We start from the raw sequence: 18,746 nt of genomic DNA, 5'->3' as shown, positions 1-18,746 counted from the left end.
GCCCTAAAAGGGAGCTCATTCTGATGGAGGGAACATCCAATTGTGTGTAGTTTCCTTTTGATTTTATCTTCTAAGGAAGAGACTAGTCCTGATTTGCATCCTGTGTTGGTGCTAGTGTTGTCCAAAAGGACAGCCTTTTGTGTTTGAACACTTTCATATTGTTTTAACACTTGGAACACCTCATTTGCCAGAACAGCACCTGTGGCTCCAACAGTGGGGATCACTCTATGAGTAAGGTATTTCCCATTACTTCCGCATCCCATCTCTTTTGGAAAAGTCAAATGATGTTCTTGTCTTTTAGATTTTCTTTGTATTTTGTTCCCTTTATCATCAACAGTTTCTTGGTAAAATAATGTATCTTTGTCGTGTTTCCCATCGACACCAATGCAGATAAGATTGCTAATTTTTTCATTATGCTTTTGATAGGCACTATTTTTTGTTCTTTCGTTTTCCCTATCAATTTTGGATTTGTCCAAAAAAATATTTTTTAAATCAATGTTTGGTTTCAGAAGGCCCACAGCCTGCAGATCTAAAAGAAAAGCATTTGCGAGACTTGCTCCTAAATTGGACGAGACATCACCCCTGATGAGTTCAATTGCATAACGCGGAATTTTTATAAGGCTGTAAATACTCTTACATTCTCCCTCTGGTTCAAAACTTTCATCTGTTTCATCACTATTTTCTGAAGGAAGAATATTTTGGCCTTGGGATGTTGAAGCAACAGGAGAGGATGAATCAACTTGCTTTTCTCTTGACACAAATAACTTTTTAGATTTTGCTACTGCTGCTTTATCAACAGGTCCCAGTTGAAAATTGCCTTTGGGTCCAATTTTATTTCTTTGGTCCTTCAAATATTCCCGATCTTCCAGAGGAACCTGAAATATACAATTTGACAAATGTTAATTCTATTCTACTCTGGTCTTAGAAATAATGCTATTTTACATATAAAAAATTGTAAGAATTTTTCTCATTTGGTTAATGTCTATATCATGCATACCTTAAATTAAATGAATTTCGATACTTGTAATTAATATGATTACAAGTATCGAAATTCATTTAATTTAAGATATGTATGATATAGACATTAACCTTTTTAAAAATAAAAACGAATAATTGAAAATTAAAATAAATAAAAGTAAACTTACCTTCTTTGTGATAGAACAGGTACACACTATGTGCTTTGCTTGACAATTTTCTTTTCTGCATTTAACATTTTTGTCACTAAATCTTGCAAGTGGTAAATCACATGAACATGATGAAATGTCAAATAATTTGTCAAGTTTTTCGACCATAATATTTTTAGCGACTTTTGATAAGGATTTTCTGTTTATTTGCTTAACTTTTCTAAAGCAAGTATCTTGCACTTTATATATAATCCATTTTTCAGTCAATAGGGGCAAACGGGGATTTACTGCCTTCCAAATATCCACAATTTTATTTGCCATTAATTTCGAAAGAGAAAATGCATTTAGAGTTGGCTGAGATTTCTCCATAAAGTAACTATATTTAATAACTTGACGGAAAGTAGGGGGTTCTGTAGTTTTTAATGGAGAAGGTGGGCCTGCAAATTTTGTAGAATCAGTACTGCGTGTAGAAATACTTCGTTTTCGACTCATTGTTAGAAAAATATCTGCAAAAATATATTAAATGATATTGTAAGAAATAGAAAATAGAAAATTATTAATTTAAATTAGGAAAAACAGATAAATATATATAAAAAAATAATAATGGTTTTACTCACCGAAAACAGTTTAAAAACACAAGTCGATTAATTCACACACAAATAGCCTTGCGTAGAAAAATGTTATTTTTAATAAAAAAAACCTGTAAAATAGCACAAAGATATAAAATATATATTTCTTTCTCTTATTAATTAAAATGTGCTTAGATATAAAATGCAAAATGTAGTTTTTGTATTTGAAATCAGCCTGTTACTAAAGAGTAAACACAACACACGTGAGCGAGCGAGCGAGAAAATGAAACAAATTAGTAGACGGTGTTGAAGGAAAGATGAACCGGGTAAAATAAAGCCCTTGTTATAAATTTTTAAAATTTATTTTAAATGAAATCTTTAGCGGAGTTTCTTTTTTTTCCGGTACTCATTAAGTTTTCTGAAGATAACATACATAACAAACAAATTTAAAAAATATTGCCTATACTTTCTTCATATTTTTCTTAAAAAGAAGCGGTATTAATATGACATGCTTATTCTTTCATTTAACACCGGCATTTAGCGATGTACAGCCAGGATATTGAAAATTTTCAATCTTTAAATTCATTTGCTCAAAAAATTACGAGGTTTTGGGAAAAAGTATTTTGCAGTGTTGTTATAAATGTTATTTAGAAACTTTCTCTACCTCAGTCTTGCCGTGGTTTCAAAATCGACCTACCCTAATGCTGGTGTATATAGATTTATTCATCAATTTGAAACAAGAGAATACAATACAGCATATATAGGAGTTATGAAAGCTCTTTATGGCAGACATTTCAAAGCCTAATGCTTCACATCAGAAGAGGAAGGAAGGTGCTAGGTAACAAGATAAGGATTATATCTATATGCATCAGTATATATTTTTCTATTATAAATGTATTTTCCTCTTGTATCTAAGCTCCACTTGCATGTCAAGCTCTTCATTATATTGAAAAGTCACCATTTAAAGAATCCTTATATAGTTCTTTGACCCCCCCCCCACACACACACACATATATATATATATATATATATATATATATATATATATATATATATATGGGAAAATTGTGTCTTTACCATTTCTTTGCCACCAACAGCTTTCTTCCTACAAAAGTCAATATTTGATTCTGATACACCAGCATTTCTTGTGTATCACTGTAGTATGTTAAAAATAAGAAAATGTAATTCAGTATAAATCCTTCCACAAAATGTTATTTGTCGGGTTTGGACAGATTAGGTATGATTAATGGATTATAAGCTTTGGGGTCAACTTTTGTGTGTAGAGTATGATTAGTTGTTGAGTACAACAGCGTGTTAACCATCTTCAGATAATTTTTTACTACAACTGTACTTTTTTTTTTTTAAAAATTAGTTTGTAAAGAGATTTGAGTTTTTATCTAAATTCTGATTTTTTTTTTCTTTTTCCACTGATACAAGTTCTCTGCTTTTTGGTCAAAATCCATTTTTTTGTTTAAATGAGAATAAGCTGATTTCTGTCAATTCACTAAAGCCTTGCCTCCTCATTTTTTTTTTTTTTAATTGCTATTTGGCTGGATTTTACCCCCCCCCCCCACTCTCACTCGCTTTATCTTACTTTATTCCTGTTTTCTTTCTTTCTTCCTCATTCATGCTTCATCTTGTCTTGCCTTCCTTATTCTTCTCATAACAGTTCTCTCTGAAAACTGAAAATGTTAATTTTGCAAGAAAGATTAAAAACTTCAAAGGATTTATGAAAGTGGCACGGGATGCCTTTTGTTTCGTTAAAGAATGACTTCCTGTCTCTTTCCTCTCACATGTGCACTGTGTCGTCAGTTGTTTTTGTTGTTGTTGTTTTGCTTTTCCTTACACACACACACACGTGCGTGTGAAAGGTGGGGTTGGATAATTCATTTTGATTTCAGCTTTTTTATTGCCATTGGCTAATCATATCCTTATTTATAGATTAATTTGTTTTATAGACATATATTTTGTAAACAAATGTCTTGTAATAATATCTACACTTAACTTTTAAAGCATGCTGCCAAATAATACTTCATACTAATTCTTTGGTACAGGAAATTTCTGAAATTTGACTCTGCATACAAACCAGAATTTGGCTCTGAGCTACAACTAGGAAATTTTGGCATCAGCACAAGTCAGAATTTGGTGCCAGGCACAAAACAGAATGTTGAAGTTAAAACCTGTCAGAATCTAGAATTTGCTCTCAAGTACTTGTTAATCTTGTCTAATAAAAAAGTTTGCCTTAAGCCTTTTTTTTCTATTAATGGATTACTACTTATATATATATATAGATAAAAAATTGAATGTGTGTGTGTGTCTGTGTACATTTTCCAACGCAATAGCTCTGTCAATGTTCAGTCTACAGACTCGAAATTTGATATACAGGATACTGAGATCTGGGAAAATCTTTGTAATCCGTTTTCAGCCAGAAATTTGGCTATTCAGGGGTCAAAGTTCAACGATTTAACCTTTGAGAACTCTACCAAACTCCTCCGCCAATTTTGGGTCTAAACACTTGAAATTTTAGATATAGGTTCCTTGAACATGGATCTAACTTAATAACTTGATTGGAGCCCAAAGCAACAAATTTTAAGGGGTCATAATAGGGGTCAAAGTTTTTTAAAAAATTGACCGCTTTTTTGCTCAACGTACACCTCCAAACCACCCGGGCAATGCCGGGCTGAAATGCTAGTATATATATATATATATTAAATGAAATTCTGAAATTTGTTCCTGCATCCTCATTCATTCATCTTTTCACACTACCATGTTAAATTTAATTTTCAATTCATGTGCTAATAAGCAACATTTATAATTATCCACATCGGTTTTGCTAATAACATTTCCTCCGATGTGATGAGCTATTCATTGAAAATCCATGGATTAAGGAAAAAAACTTAAAAATTTTGTACTCCTTGTCAAACAATAAATTTTATAATTCTACATTTAATTCAGAATTTCCATTTTTATTTATATATATATATATATATATATGCACCCAATGTCAATAGCCTGGATTTGATTTTTAGATAACCCAAAACAAAAGAATAAGCGAAGTAATTACCCTTTTAAATATTATATAAAAAGAAACAATGTTAAAACTTATTAAAAAAAAATTGTTGCCTGGATGTTTGTGGCGGGGGTAAAAAGTTTTGGTAGGTAGGTAGGATTGAACCCGAAGCCTTGAGGCGAAGTTGGAAAATAAAGTGTGAAAAAAACGTGACACGTTAACCACTTAGCCAGCAAGAAAGAGTAACTAAACACGTTTAAATTTATTTAAGTAGAAACAGAAGTTACAGGTGCCCACACTTAATGACTTAATGAGGTCAAATAGAAGTAGCGGAGTTAACTTTCACTGTGGCGCAGTTTTTCAATGAGGACAAATAGAAGTAGCGGACTGTGGGGCAGTTTTTTTGGGTTTGTTTCCCCAAGATGTTGGGGAGGGGAAATCAGCTCCCCTAAAAAAGGGGATTGTCCAAATTTAATAGCAATTGTCTGATATAAGGAGAAACTCTGCATTGATCAAAGCTGGTTGCTTTCTGGACATTTGCCGGGAACAATGCCAGCTTCAAATTAGTTTTGCTTTTATATGAAAAAGCCGAATCAACACGCGGCTATCAAAAACAAATCTCGAAAATAGCGCGTAAAAGTCGGGCAAATTAAAGATAGACGTGACCCCCATTCTTAAGTTGTAGATATTATGATTTAGACAGCATATAAAAATTTTTAAGGAGTGAGCGGACTGAGCGTCCCCTCGAAAAAAGCCTTTTGTGGACATACAGAAAAAGTGCACACCCTAACACATATTTTCACTTTTATATATATAGACTAGCGGGGCTACCCGGCATTGCTTGGGACCGTATAAACAATGAGAAAATCACCAAATTCACTCCTGAACTGAACAGAACCTAATACCATCACACAAAAACATGAAATGCAAGGTACACTCGCATGCACACCCATACACATACACACACCCACACATAAATCAGAACCGACACATTAAAACACACACACACGTGCGCGCATACAACCACACACAGACATAACACCCCTATCTCTAATACAACACACTGAACAATACCAACCCTACTTAACCTTGAAACCAACAACACTAGGAGACACCTAGAACCATAGTATAATATCTGTTCCAACACCTCGCCCCCTCCTCAGTCAGGGGAGGAGAACCCCCTCATGACTGAAACGACTATCTTCCCTTCTATCATCCCCCTCCCATACCTACACCCCCCAATACTCCCTCCCCCTGGGGAACAAAATCTTCCCCACACTAGGAACCGATCCTGGGTCTGGCCATACCCACATGGGGAGACAAATAGAAACATTAAAAAATCCCCTATTTTAAATACACCCCTCTTTCTAAACAAACATAATATAAGACTAAAACGAAAAATCACAATACTAAAATCCAAGAATCCAAAAAATAAATATCAAAATAGAATGAAAGCACCCCTACCCTTACTTCATAAGAGCCAGTCCCCCCTCCCCACACATACACATTAGTAACCGGACCACAGCCGCCTTCCTAAGGAAGCAAATAACCCCAAAATACTATAAAACAATATACACATTCCCAAACCAATAAAAGCAAACACACACACGCACACATAAACACACACACACACACACACACACACACACACACACACACACACACACACACACACACACATACACACACCCTACCCCACCCTAAAGGAAAAGAAAAACACATTAGCAGAAAGAGATAGCGACTGACTACAGCCAGGTCAAAATCTCCCTGGACAAACCAAATAAAAAAGCAATAAAAATTCAGCATACCAATGTATAATAAACACTTACAAGCCTCCACCCCTTGGAAAAACTTCAAACTAACTTGGAAAATCGTCATTTTTACACATTTGAAAATAATTTCTGAAGAGGACGCATCAGACCGTCTGAAACGTACGTAAACGATTTCAATGACTTAAAAACATTATTACAATGATCCAAACATAATTCTCAATGAAAAACCAAGACACGGAATAATAAAGTAATGTTAAAAAATACACATTGTTGGTGACTACTCCCTTATTTAAATATACATCTTTCTTTTGTTGGAATTTATTAACCCATTTTATATATATATATATATATATATATATATATATATATATATATATATATATATATATATATATATATATATATATACAGTGCTCTTTACAAAATATCTAGAAAGATTTATCTCATACTGGGCATTATTATTTATCCCATTTTTGATTTCATTTGAAAGTTCATAAACTGTGGCATATCTGTTACAATATTATTTGTGGTTTATAAAAACGTAGCCTGGGTGCCCGGTGTTGCCTGGGTTTTTGGAGGTGTGTATTGTGCAAAAAAAAAAAAAAAAAAAGTAGCAGTAGGCAGGATCGAACCCATACCACGAAGGGGGAAAAGAATTTAGAAAAAACGTGATGTGTTTGCTGTTGCGTCCATCGCCAAACCGGAAGTGACATAGGTTTAAATTAAGGCCAGACAATCAAAAAGAGAGGATGACTTTTGAAAAATATTGGTGAAAAAAGCGATCCCTCCTTGTAGAAAAGTGTCCAGTTTAGGGTGAAGGAATTAATGTTTTGGGCCAATTTTTCGATATTTGTCATCCGAAGGGTCGAGCTTCAAAATGATATCGATCTCATGAAAATCCCTCACCTCTGTTGAAAGTTTTAGGCAAACATACAAACAAACAAACAAACAGACATATGAGATTTATATATAAAAAAAAAATGAATCTTTTTACTTTTATATTATATTTCATTTGTTTATAATACAGGGTGTTGCAAAAGTCTTGGGCACATTAAGCAGATATGAGAACTTGAAATGTTCCCAAGACTTTTGGAACACCCTGTACACTATTAGAACAATTAAAATGGAATTTAAAAAAAATATATAATTCTATCCCAAAACTAAGGAATATTTTGTTTGATTAAAATGTACAGGATGAAAGTATGTTTCTTTACTTGTGTGTTTTTGGCCAGGAAATTTTGCTCTGATTTCAGCTCAGAAGATTCTGCTCGGGTTACGGTGACAATCAGGCCAGCTTGCATTCTAAAAAACCTGTGTTCTAAGGCATACAGACAAATCCGGGAAGTATTAAGCGAGCTTGGTATATCACAACCCAGTGCGATTTGTCACCTTTATGGCATTGGTTAAATAACCAGAAGTTGCTGAATTGTGCAAAGTATTTTATAAAACTCTTCACTCAGCCGTGTATCACAAAACAAGCAATTCATTCTTTTGTCACATAATTTTTTTTTTTTTTTTTTTTTTTTTTAACTCTATTTCACCCCGAACAAGGCATATTGCCACTTGGGACATAAAAGGCTACTATTTGAGATCATGTCTAAAAGGGGACTGTGGGGAGTTGAGTAGCGAGATGTCTGTTCACATCACATTTAAACTTTTGCTGGTTAGTGCAGGAAACTGGGAAGGAATTATAACGTCTAACAGTCTGAGGGCAGAAACTATTAGAGTAGAAGGCTTTCCAGCATCTAGAGACTTCAACAGTGAAAGGGTGGGATTTTGCTGATTTTCAGATTAGACGGGAGCATGTACATCAAGATTGCATAAATGCAATGAGTTCATCAGAGCACATTCCATTAAAATACTTGTAAAACAGGCACAGGGATGTGACATTGTGGTGATGAGACAGAAGTTGGAGCTTAGCCGATAGTGTGGAACCTATTAGATGTGAAACTTTTTTTTTTTTTAAATTTGTCTAAGAGGGTGAGATTAGTGGTAGATGCACCAGCAATACTCCATGCATAAATGAATTGTGAAAAAAACATAGGATACTGTTTGGTGTGAATAATTTTCTAGCATGGTAAAGGAAGCCCACCTTTGCAAAATCCTTGGCAATGGTCCTCACTATATTTGTTCTATGTAATGTTGACTAATTTTAATCAATTAAAATAAGATACCAACTCAGAATGAATGAGTTAAAAAAATAGAATTTTTTTATTTATTGCATGTGTCAAAGTTTCCTGTATATAATATGAACAAACATCTTGCTGCACAACTCCCCACTTAATATGTCCCTATAAATTTAACTTCTATTTCACAGCATCCTCTTACATTTTCATACAGTGTACCTTGTTTAAGGCGAATAGAAGATTAAAAAAATAAAAAATTGTCAATTTCCCTACTGTGTTTGCAAATTCACTCTGAGTCGACAATCTTTATCTTGACAAGTGTTTAATGCAAAACATTTTTAATATTTTTTCATTCTAGCTGTATATTTTTTTTCTTTCTTTTTTTCAGCAATGGTGATTTTTTTACGATTCTCAATTTGCCCGAAGGAGAACATCAGTATAAATTTTTAGTTGACGGTCTCTGGGTTCACGATCCAGACGAGGTATGTGATATGCAAAAATAACACTGGTCAACAAATTTTTATTTTTTTTCTTTGGCAGACCATCTAGGAGTGTTTTCTGGGGTTTTGAAGGTCGCTGATTACGAATATAACATTGTTTTTGCCAGATTGGCTCTAGTTTAGAAGATGCTGATAGCCCCAAATAAGCCTAAACTGCTAAAATTCTCCCTGAAATACTTCAATATAGAAGCAGTAAATAATAATTTTCTCATATTATTGAATCATTATAATGATTATGTTTATATTGAAGTATTTCAGAGAGAATTTTTATATAATTATTTATATGGGGAGAATTTTTATATAATTATATACTGTAATTACTTAATAACATGTTCCATAAATATAGTTGCAGTATATATTAAACAGTAATTAAGAATTTTCTTTTTAATTCCACAGTTGAAAAGAGTTCCAGAGAGAAAATGAGTTCTTCTAGAATATGTTGCAAATATGAACCGGATGTCTTTTGTTACATCTGTGGACAGTATATGATGGCACAACAAAAGAGGAATATTACAGACTTTGTCAAGAGGGCATACAAAGCATACTTCGATATGATACTTGGTGACCAAGACAAGTCTTGGGCCCCACATATGGTGTGCAAAACCTGTGTAGAAAGTCTCCGCGGTTGGACCAACGGTAAGCTGAAGTTGAAGTTTGCTGTACCAATGGTGTGGAGAGAGCCCAACAATCATTTTGATGACTGCTACTTCTGTCTCAATGACATGACGGGGTTTAACAAACACAAGAAAGCAAATTGGCAGTATCCGAGCCTGGATTCTGCTATCCGTCCTGTTGCGCACTCTGAGGATCTACCTGTGCCTGTTTTCACCAGTTTGCCTGAAATCGATGAAACCGAAGAGATTCCAGCTGATCTTTCAATATCAAGTGATGATAGCTGTAGTGACTATGAAGAACCCTCAAATGGCCCTCAGCTTTTCAATCAATCTGAACTTAATGACCTAGTGCGAGACCTTTGTTTGTCGAAGGAGCAGTCTGAAGTTCTTGCATCACGACTCCAAGAGAAAAACATTCTTGATTCTGGCACAAAAGTAACATACTATAGGACAAGGGAAGGCAGCTTGCTTCGTTTCTTTTCTAAAGAAGACGACCTGGTCTTTTGTAATGACGTTTCTGCACTTCTTAACTGCATGGGGATCTCATCATATGACCCAGCAGATTGGCGTCTCTTCATAGATAGCTCGAAAGCAAGTCTAAAAATTGTACTTTTGCACAATGGCAATAAGTTTGATCCTGTACCAATTGGCCATTCTACCAAGATGAAAGAAGAGTATGATGCTATCAAATTTGTTCTTGAAAAGCTGAATTACAACACTCATAAATGGCTGATTTGTGTGAACTTGAAAATGGTGAATTTTCTGCTTGGTCAACAAAGTGTGTACACAAAGTATCCCTGCTTTCTTTGTTTGTGTGATAGCAGAGCAAGAATCCAGCACTGGAGAAGGGAGAACTGGCCAGAACGAGAAAGTCTCGAAGTCGGCACAGCCAACGTCATCAATGAGCCTTTGGTACCCAGGGATAGAATTATCTTCCCTCCATTGCACATAAAACTAGGGCTCATGAAGCAGTTTGTTAAGGCGTTGAACAAGGATGGGGATTGCTTCAAGTACATATGCAGGCAATTTCCAGGTTTTTCCATCTAAAAAGCTAAAGGTGGCATCTTCGATAGACCTCAGATTCGAACGCTCATGAGGGATTCTGACTTCACTAATCATATGAACACGGTTGAGTTAAATGCTTGGGTGTCCTTCACAGATGTAGTGACAAACTTTTTGGGAAATCACAAAGCTGACAATTACAAGCAATTGGTCCGTAAGATGCTTACTGCATACGGAAAACTAGGGGCAAATATGAGCATTAAAGTTCATTTCTTGCTTAGCCACCTCGACAGATTTCCTGGTAATCTTGGTGATTACAGTGAGGAGCAGGGAGAGAGATTCCATCAATACATCAAAACAATGGAAGAGAGGTATCAAGGCAAATGGGATGAGCACATGATGGCAGACCACTGCTGAAACCTTTTGAGAGACTGCCCAAAAGTTGCTCACAAGCGAAAATTGTATAAACGTCAATTTTAGTTTTGTGAATAAAATATTGTTTTGTGTGTTCATTGTAACTAAGAATCTAGTGTATAATGCTTTGCATTAATTTATGATATATAACTGATTATGTAAATGTTTTTTTTCACTTGGAGAATTAAAATTCAGCAAATTTTTAGCAAATTTTTTGTATATCCTCGAAATCTATGAAAAGTGTTCAGTTATAGGATAAATGAAATGATGTTATATCTAACTTAACTTGTTAGATTGAGATTTTACACTGTCTTTGTGGTTTAAGATTATCATAAAAATCAATATCTGACATTTATGCACTATTTAGCCGTTTTTTGTACGTTTATCTATGGTCGCGAATGGGTGATTTCAGACAAACGACCCCCCTGTGATATCTCAAAAACTAGAGCCAATTTGAAAAAACTAATGTCAGATTCGAATTCAGCGCCCTTGAAAACCCCAGAAACCAGTCTTACTTTGCCTGCCAAAAATATTGTGTTGACCAGTGTGATAGATAAATAAATGCATCTGAATTTGTTGTCTGAACTAACGCAACAATTATGCCGCTTGATTTTTGTTGCTTTTATTTCAAACCAGATTCATTGCCAAAAAGCAAAGTGCAACATGCTGTGTAAAAAATAAAAATTCACTCATTCATTCAAATGGTCTACCTTGTAAAGACATAGACGGCTACAACTCTCCATCTATCTCTCTCCCTCGAAGCATTCATGAATTCATTGTTGCTCATTGTTCAGAACCCCATTCACGCTGTTTCTTGAAAGTGTTTAATGTGTTGCCACAGTTGTCTTTGCAGTTGTACAGACAGTAGGCTGCAATTTTTTCTTGTCCGAGCACTACTCATACTGGACGATTGTTCTGACTATTATAACCCAAAGGAATCTTCTGTTCAGCACCACGAGATACAAAACCATGGACAGAATTATTTGTGATAGCTTACTGATTACATTAGTTACCTGCTTTCCATGACCTCACATTACCTTGATTTAGAGGATGAAGTGGGTTCTCAACCTTGCCCAAGGATTTCTCACATACTATCGAAGGAAAAGAGGCGGCTTACTCTTCCTTTGACAGTAGTGCTGCCTCCCATACTCTATGCAGCACCTATTATTCCCTAATCATTATCCACTTGATACTTGCTTAACTTAGGTTATCTGGCAAGAACCACTTTATCAACCTGATTACGCTGTATATACAGAAAAATTAAACAGAACTGTATTTGGAAAGCATTTCAACTGTCAAATATAAAGTAATTTCTAGCCTTAAAATTCTTAGCAAATTCATACGCATTAAAAGATTGGAAGCTTTTTATATCCAACAATTTTGAAGAAATATTTAGTTGACGTCTTCTGCCTTCTTTCCTCCTTCTTTTTCTCCTTTTCCCCTTCTTTCCTCTTTCTCTTCTTTATAGTTTACAAACACACGTCTTACTCAACTTCAATGTTTCTGCATGATTAGTTAATCTGTCTTCATTTCAGAATATGACTTTTAATACAACATTACTTGAACGAAATCAGTTATGTAACGATTGGGTTCATTTATGACCAAACAATATGCCCTTTTCTCTTCCCTGCAACCTCTTTCCCACAGAAGAGACGTTGCGAACCTGTCTCTGCTTTATTATTTTCACGGCAAGTGCTCATCCCCCGGCTTGACTTTCACAACAAAACACTCGTCTAGTTGAAACTACTATCAATAATTTCCTCCGCTGTTTATCTGTGCCTTTTTTTTTTATATATATAGACGTCACGACTTATCAAGGCCGATAGGCCACTGAAGGATAAGGGTTAAAGAGTGTAGAGTAGTCAAAAGGACAATATAGTAATCGATAGTAATGGAAGTTCGGTAAATTTGTTAACTTAAGTGGAACGGCTCATCAGAAACTTGTTCACGTTGGACTTGAAGACAACCATATTATAGAAAGCAGGAAAACGGAAGACAATTCCACAGGTGTGCAGTTCTAAGAAAGAAGCTTTGATCATGGAATCTATGTTTAGGTTTAGGTACAGATAAAGAGTGGGGAAAATTATTGATAATGTTTTCAGCTAGTCTAGTGTTTCTTGTGAAAGTTTGGCGAGGGGGGACCATAGATTGAAGCTCAGTTGAACACTTTCCATGAAAATAACGATAAAGCAGAGACAAACTTGCAACATCTCTTCTGTGAGACAGAGGTTGCAACGAAGAGAAAAGGACATCTCCCACCAGGCCACGAAGTCTATTTTGAACCCTATCAAGGCAGGACAAGTCTTTTCTAGCAGCTCCTGACCATATGTGGCAACAGTACTCCATCCTTGGACGTATCTGGCTCTTATATAGATAGAGAATTGCATCAGCAGTGAGATATCTACTGGATCGATAGAAGGATCCGACCATTTTTCCAGCGGCCTTGGCAACAGATTTGATGTACGTATTCCATTTAAGATCAGGAGTAAAGGTCAAGCCCAGAAGCCTATCAAAACTTGAGGCCTCCCCAAGACGAGAGCCATTCATTTTAATTGATGCCAGATGGGGATCAGAACGTTGATGATGTAAAGATAGAAGCTTGCTTTTAGATGCATTAAAAGTAACCAGCCACTCCTTTCCCCATTGTACAACGTGATCAAGATCAGAGGAGAGAGAATCGGAGAGAACTTGGTCGTTTACTGTCTTAGATGTGCTACCATAGATGGTAGTGTCATCAGCAAAAATGTCTACGAATGATGTAAGGATGTGATTTGGAAGATCATTAATGTAGATCAGGAAAAGAGTTGGGCCCAGGATGGACCCCTGAGGGACTCCAGCATTTATACTGTGAGCTTCTGATTTTTGCCCGTCAACTACTACTCTTATGAACCTATCAGAGGGAAATGATTTAATAATTGAGAAGACATTTCCAGCTATACCATAGCTAGAGATCTTGTGAAGTAAACCTTTATGCCATACCCTATCAAAGGCCTTTGATATGTCAAGAGCAATTGCCCTAGAAAGGTTGCCTCTGTCGAGAGATTCGCTAATCCTATGAGATATAACTGTAAGCACATCTGCTGTAGATCTAGCAGAATGGAAACCATATTGTGTGTCACTAAGAAGGTTATTTTTGCTGAGATGGTTGATTACTTCTGTATTTAACACAGATTCCAGCAACTTACTCATGACGCACAGGAGACTTATTGGCCTGTACTGAGAGGGGGAATGAACGATCACCTGAATTCTTAAATACAGGGCATACTGATGAGATTTTCCAGGGTGATGGGAAGCAATTCTCCTTAAGACGTTTAAACAGTTTTGTAAGTATGGGTGCTAATTCTGGTTGAAGTTTTTTGAGTACTATAATTGGAATATCATCAGGGCCGGTTGCTTTACTGGAATCAAGGTTTTTGATTAGCTTGGCAACATCACATACAGATATTTGTATATCACATAGTGTGTTTTCTGATACAGGAGGAAATATTGGGGGTTGGCGGCCTTGGTCGCAAAGGGTAGAATTGGCTGCAAAGTTCTTGGCAAAGGGTGCCTAAACCTAAACGTAGATTCCATGAACAAAACTTTTTTCTTAGAACTGCACGCCTGTGGAACTCTGTTCCGTTTTCCTAGTTTCTAACTGACTACAATATGGTTGTCTTCATGTCCAACGTGAACAAGTTCTTATTTTCCCATTGACTACTGTACACTCATTAACTCTTATCCTCAAGTGGCTTCAGGACTTTGATAAGAAGTGGCTCGTTTCTAAAAAAAAAATCTAATATTTTTTATTTTTATTTTTTTTTGATTAAGTGGAGCTGAAATTAAAACAAAACTCCCAGGCATTACCAAGTAGTTACAGCTAATTTTGAATAAATATATTGATAGTTTCTACTGTCTACTTGATATTGAAGCCACCTTCTGCTACTTAGGTTGTGATTGTGAACATGCTATCAGTGTGCAACGGTGGCTAAGTGGTTAATAACATGGACTGAAATGCTGGGTGTGCTAAATTCAAACCCATTTCGTTCCGCAGAAACACTTTTATAAACCCACACCTGACATTGTGTCTAACCCTTTATGAGAGAATGTAAAAAAAAATTTTTTTTTCTGTTACTTGGATAGTGTTTGCTTGGTGCTATGCTCCTTGAAGATAAAGCTGCTGCCAATTCTTATATTCTTGCACGTTTCTTTTAAGATTTGAGCAGTCTTTTCAGTTAGAGTAGCTTATATTCATACCAGTCAAGGCTATGTCTTCGACACAGTAAGGTAGTCTTCGCCATTTGTGAATATGATGATCTTGAATCTCTCCCGATGGAGCATGGTTTCGAGTAGTCCTGAAAGGTCCAGTTTCCCAGGTCGTTGCCTTCCATCTTTTGGGTGGAGTAAATTTATTGCTTACTGCCTGAGGCACCCCTACTAGAGAATGCCAACAAGGGCTACCCAGGCAATTTTTTAATAGCCAGAGTATTTCTCCTTTAGGAGCGCTGGCTTCACTTTGTTTCTCCACATTTCTGACCTTGTGTCACATCTTCCTATGGTGGAAAGGAAGTAAATAACTCATCTTGCATGGTAGTGACATATGCGCTCCAAATGCTTTTGATATGCAATGGTTTGGGCATAACAACGCTGCCATAGTCAGGTGTATGCATGGTTACAAATTTAAAGGATCTCTTCAACCGTGCTTAATTAGAAACTTCAGATTGGTGGGATTGTGGATACTTTATGTGCTTTGTGTTCATGTATAGCGCGACACTTATACCTGTATATCTCAAGAATATCTTAAAAATTTAGGAAATAATGGAAAAGAAAAAGTGACTGAAGACTCATGAGAAAAATAAACATTTAAATAGAGAGAAAAGAAAGAGAGAAAGAAAGGAAGTAAACATGAAAAACAAGAGGAGTAAAGAAAGGAGAGACCAGCAGTGAAGGGAAAGGTGAAAACTGCTGGGTCCTTCAGTTTCGCTTTCTTTCTCACTTTGAGCCGAAACTTTCTTTAAGAAGGGACTTTCCTCGCCTCTCACTGTTTTCTCTGCTTGAGCAAAAGCAGCGTCACCTATCCGTCCGAGTTCGGTCTTTTATTCCTCTCAAATTTCGGGAATTCTCGCAGTTAGTCTCGCCCTCTTTTCCATAAAACCAATCCTGCCTACTACTTCTTCCTCCTCTTCTAGCCCCTGTGTATTGAACAGCAAACAAAACAGACTTTCTATCTTTTGGAAGTGAGTGCATTAGAAGAATTACTATTACAAAAGGAAATTGCATAGAACAGGGTGGCAACTAGACACCATCTATATCTGCGCCATCTGCTACAGAGCCTGGCAATACAGGATAGGCTTACACAATCACAGCAGATAACAACTCACAGCACCTTAAATACCAAAATCGGATGATGAGAAAGATTAAATTTAGTTTTAAAAACCTACCTCTTGTATGAACACTACAGAGCATGGTAGGCCAAGGCAAACTATTAAGTGATTTAACTTCATGTAAAGATATTGATTTAATATTGATAGATTTAGATTGGACTTCATGAAGAGCAGGCTTGAAACATAGCTAAGTGTTGCCTGTCATGGAGATACTTGCATAATCTTAATATCAAAATGGGATGATGATAATGATTTTGTTCAAAATCTAATTCCATCCATGAATTCATGTGCTAAATGACTAAATAAATACATGAAGGTCTGAAGAGACTGGCTTCCTAACCTAAAATACACCAAACATTGATATCATTTTTTTTTCTTTTTGCAAAACTTAATCATGTTTAACAAAGCTAAAAGCAAAAAACAACCAAACCAAATACCATGAATAAATATTTGGAGATTTAAAGAACTTGGAGCATAAAAACGTTTACCAAAATAACTGAACCCAAAATGGTTGATATGCCATAAAACAAAACCATCTAACAGATGAAGATGAATAGTTTATTATCTGGTTTCGCAATCTTAACGTGTCTAGTCTTTTCTGTGTGCAGCACGTAACAAAAAAAAAAAATACTGAAATCAACATTCAAAATCTCTAGTGTTGAGTATCATATTTTTTATTTGATTGTGTAAATTATGTGTACTTGCATCAAAAGGGAGTACTTTCTGTTTTTAACTTCACCAAACATGATTTTACTAGAATAATATAGTCTTTACAGAGTGAAAGCTGAAGAAAGTCTTTAATTTTTGGTTCTGTGTTTTGTTTTTGGTTCTGTGTTGTGTAATGTTTTTGTTATCTTGCAAAGCGTTTTTGTTTTTATCTTGCAAAACGTTTTTGTTTTATATTTTTGTTTTTCTGATAACTTGTCTTTATTTCTGCAGCCCACCGTCCCAAATGCATTAGGGACGTTGAATAACGTTGTTTTAGTGAGAAAAAGTGACTTTGAAGTATTTGAAGCTCTTGCGATCGACAGTGAAAATTGCAGAAGAAAAAGTAAGTTGTTTGTCAAGTTTTCTTTATAAATTCATCATAGATTTTTTTTTAAATAATTTTTTATGTGTGCCTAAAAGATTTCGTCCATTTGTCACATTTAAGTTTGAAATAGTTGTTTGAGCTTTTGTGTTTTTTTTTGTTTTGTTTTTTTAGTTTTCAAGATTGAGCATCTCCTGTCTTTGCGATAATCACCTTTTGTTCTTGATAGCTCCTTACATTAAATAGTTTCATGTCTTGCCTGAAGTGATTTCCATAAAAGCATTTTCAGTTCACTCCTGGTTTTTTTTTTTTTTTTTTGTAAAATCTGAATGCCAGTGGCCATAAAGTGGGTGCATTTCTTCATATCCTATAAACTATTTGTTTCCTGGAATTTTTTACGTTAGTGGTAATTTTAAAAGATTTTCCGAGGGTAGAAAGAAAGTTACCACCCCCCATGGTGACCACAAATTGGGTGCTCATTTTATTTTAAATTATTATAGAAAAGTGATCCCCCACTTTTTAAACTAACTTTTTTTTTTTCATATCTTGGAAACTACTCGTTTGCCGTAATTTTAAACGTTATTTTAATTTTCAGCACCCCCGAAAACCTTCAAAAGTGGTAATTTTAAAGGAATTTTCGAGGGTGGAGTGATTCTTCATATTTACCTTTCTTTGGTCATTAGGAGTTGTACACACAGGCACGCTACTAATTTATATATATAGATTACATTATATTCTCAGATTTTTCCAAAAAAAAATCATATGTTAGATTAAAAAATCATTAATATATGTTAGATTAATTTTCCAAATATTCATTTAATAAAAAAATTATATAACTTTATTTGGTTATTCTTTAAATAATTTTAGAAAATAATATTTTCAATGATGTGACCAGTTTCTTCTATTCAAAAGTGCACCAACCACATTAGATTTGGATTTTACTTAGGTTTGTCAGTATGATCAAGTGTATATTTTATTGTATTCCACGGGGTGGGGTGGGGGAACATCAGGGTTAATATCAGTTGAATGAAGAGGAAAAAAAATGAAAAAAACCTTTGAAAAAGACATCTATTGTAAAAATAAGATTAATAAATGGTTTTATTCATTTCTTAGAATAAATTTTAGTTTTGATATGATCAGTCTTTTTTAATGTCTTCTATTTTGATTTTTTTGGGGGGAGGGAGGGTCAAAATAATTATTTTTAAACTTATTTAATTGAAAA

The 18,746-nt window shown here is 35.1% G+C and overlaps 1 protein-coding gene across 3 annotated transcripts in view; it reads left to right on the top strand.

Moving 5' to 3' along the window:
• Nucleotides 1-18,746, top strand: part of LOC145303472 (5'-AMP-activated protein kinase subunit beta-2-like) — a 90,003-nt gene that overhangs the window by 58,440 nt on the left and 12,817 nt on the right. For all 3 annotated transcript variants that reach the window (XM_080144821.1, XM_080144820.1, XM_080144822.1), the window contains 2 exons: nucleotides 8,990-9,083; nucleotides 17,434-17,545. In XM_080144821.1, the coding sequence (XP_080000947.1) occupies nucleotides 8,990-9,083; nucleotides 17,434-17,545 (206 nt within the window). The remainder of the gene's footprint in view (nucleotides 1-8,989; nucleotides 9,084-17,433; nucleotides 17,546-18,746) is intronic.

The sequence above is a fragment of the Euprymna scolopes genome, chromosome 19 (assembly GCF_053919585.1).
Source record: "Euprymna scolopes isolate OS-2025 chromosome 19, ASM5391958v1, whole genome shotgun sequence".
Lineage (NCBI taxonomy): Eukaryota > Metazoa > Mollusca > Cephalopoda > Sepiida > Sepiolidae > Euprymna > Euprymna scolopes.
The sequence above is the reverse complement of the archived record's forward strand: the minus strand, read 5'-3'. Positions and strand labels throughout refer to the sequence as shown.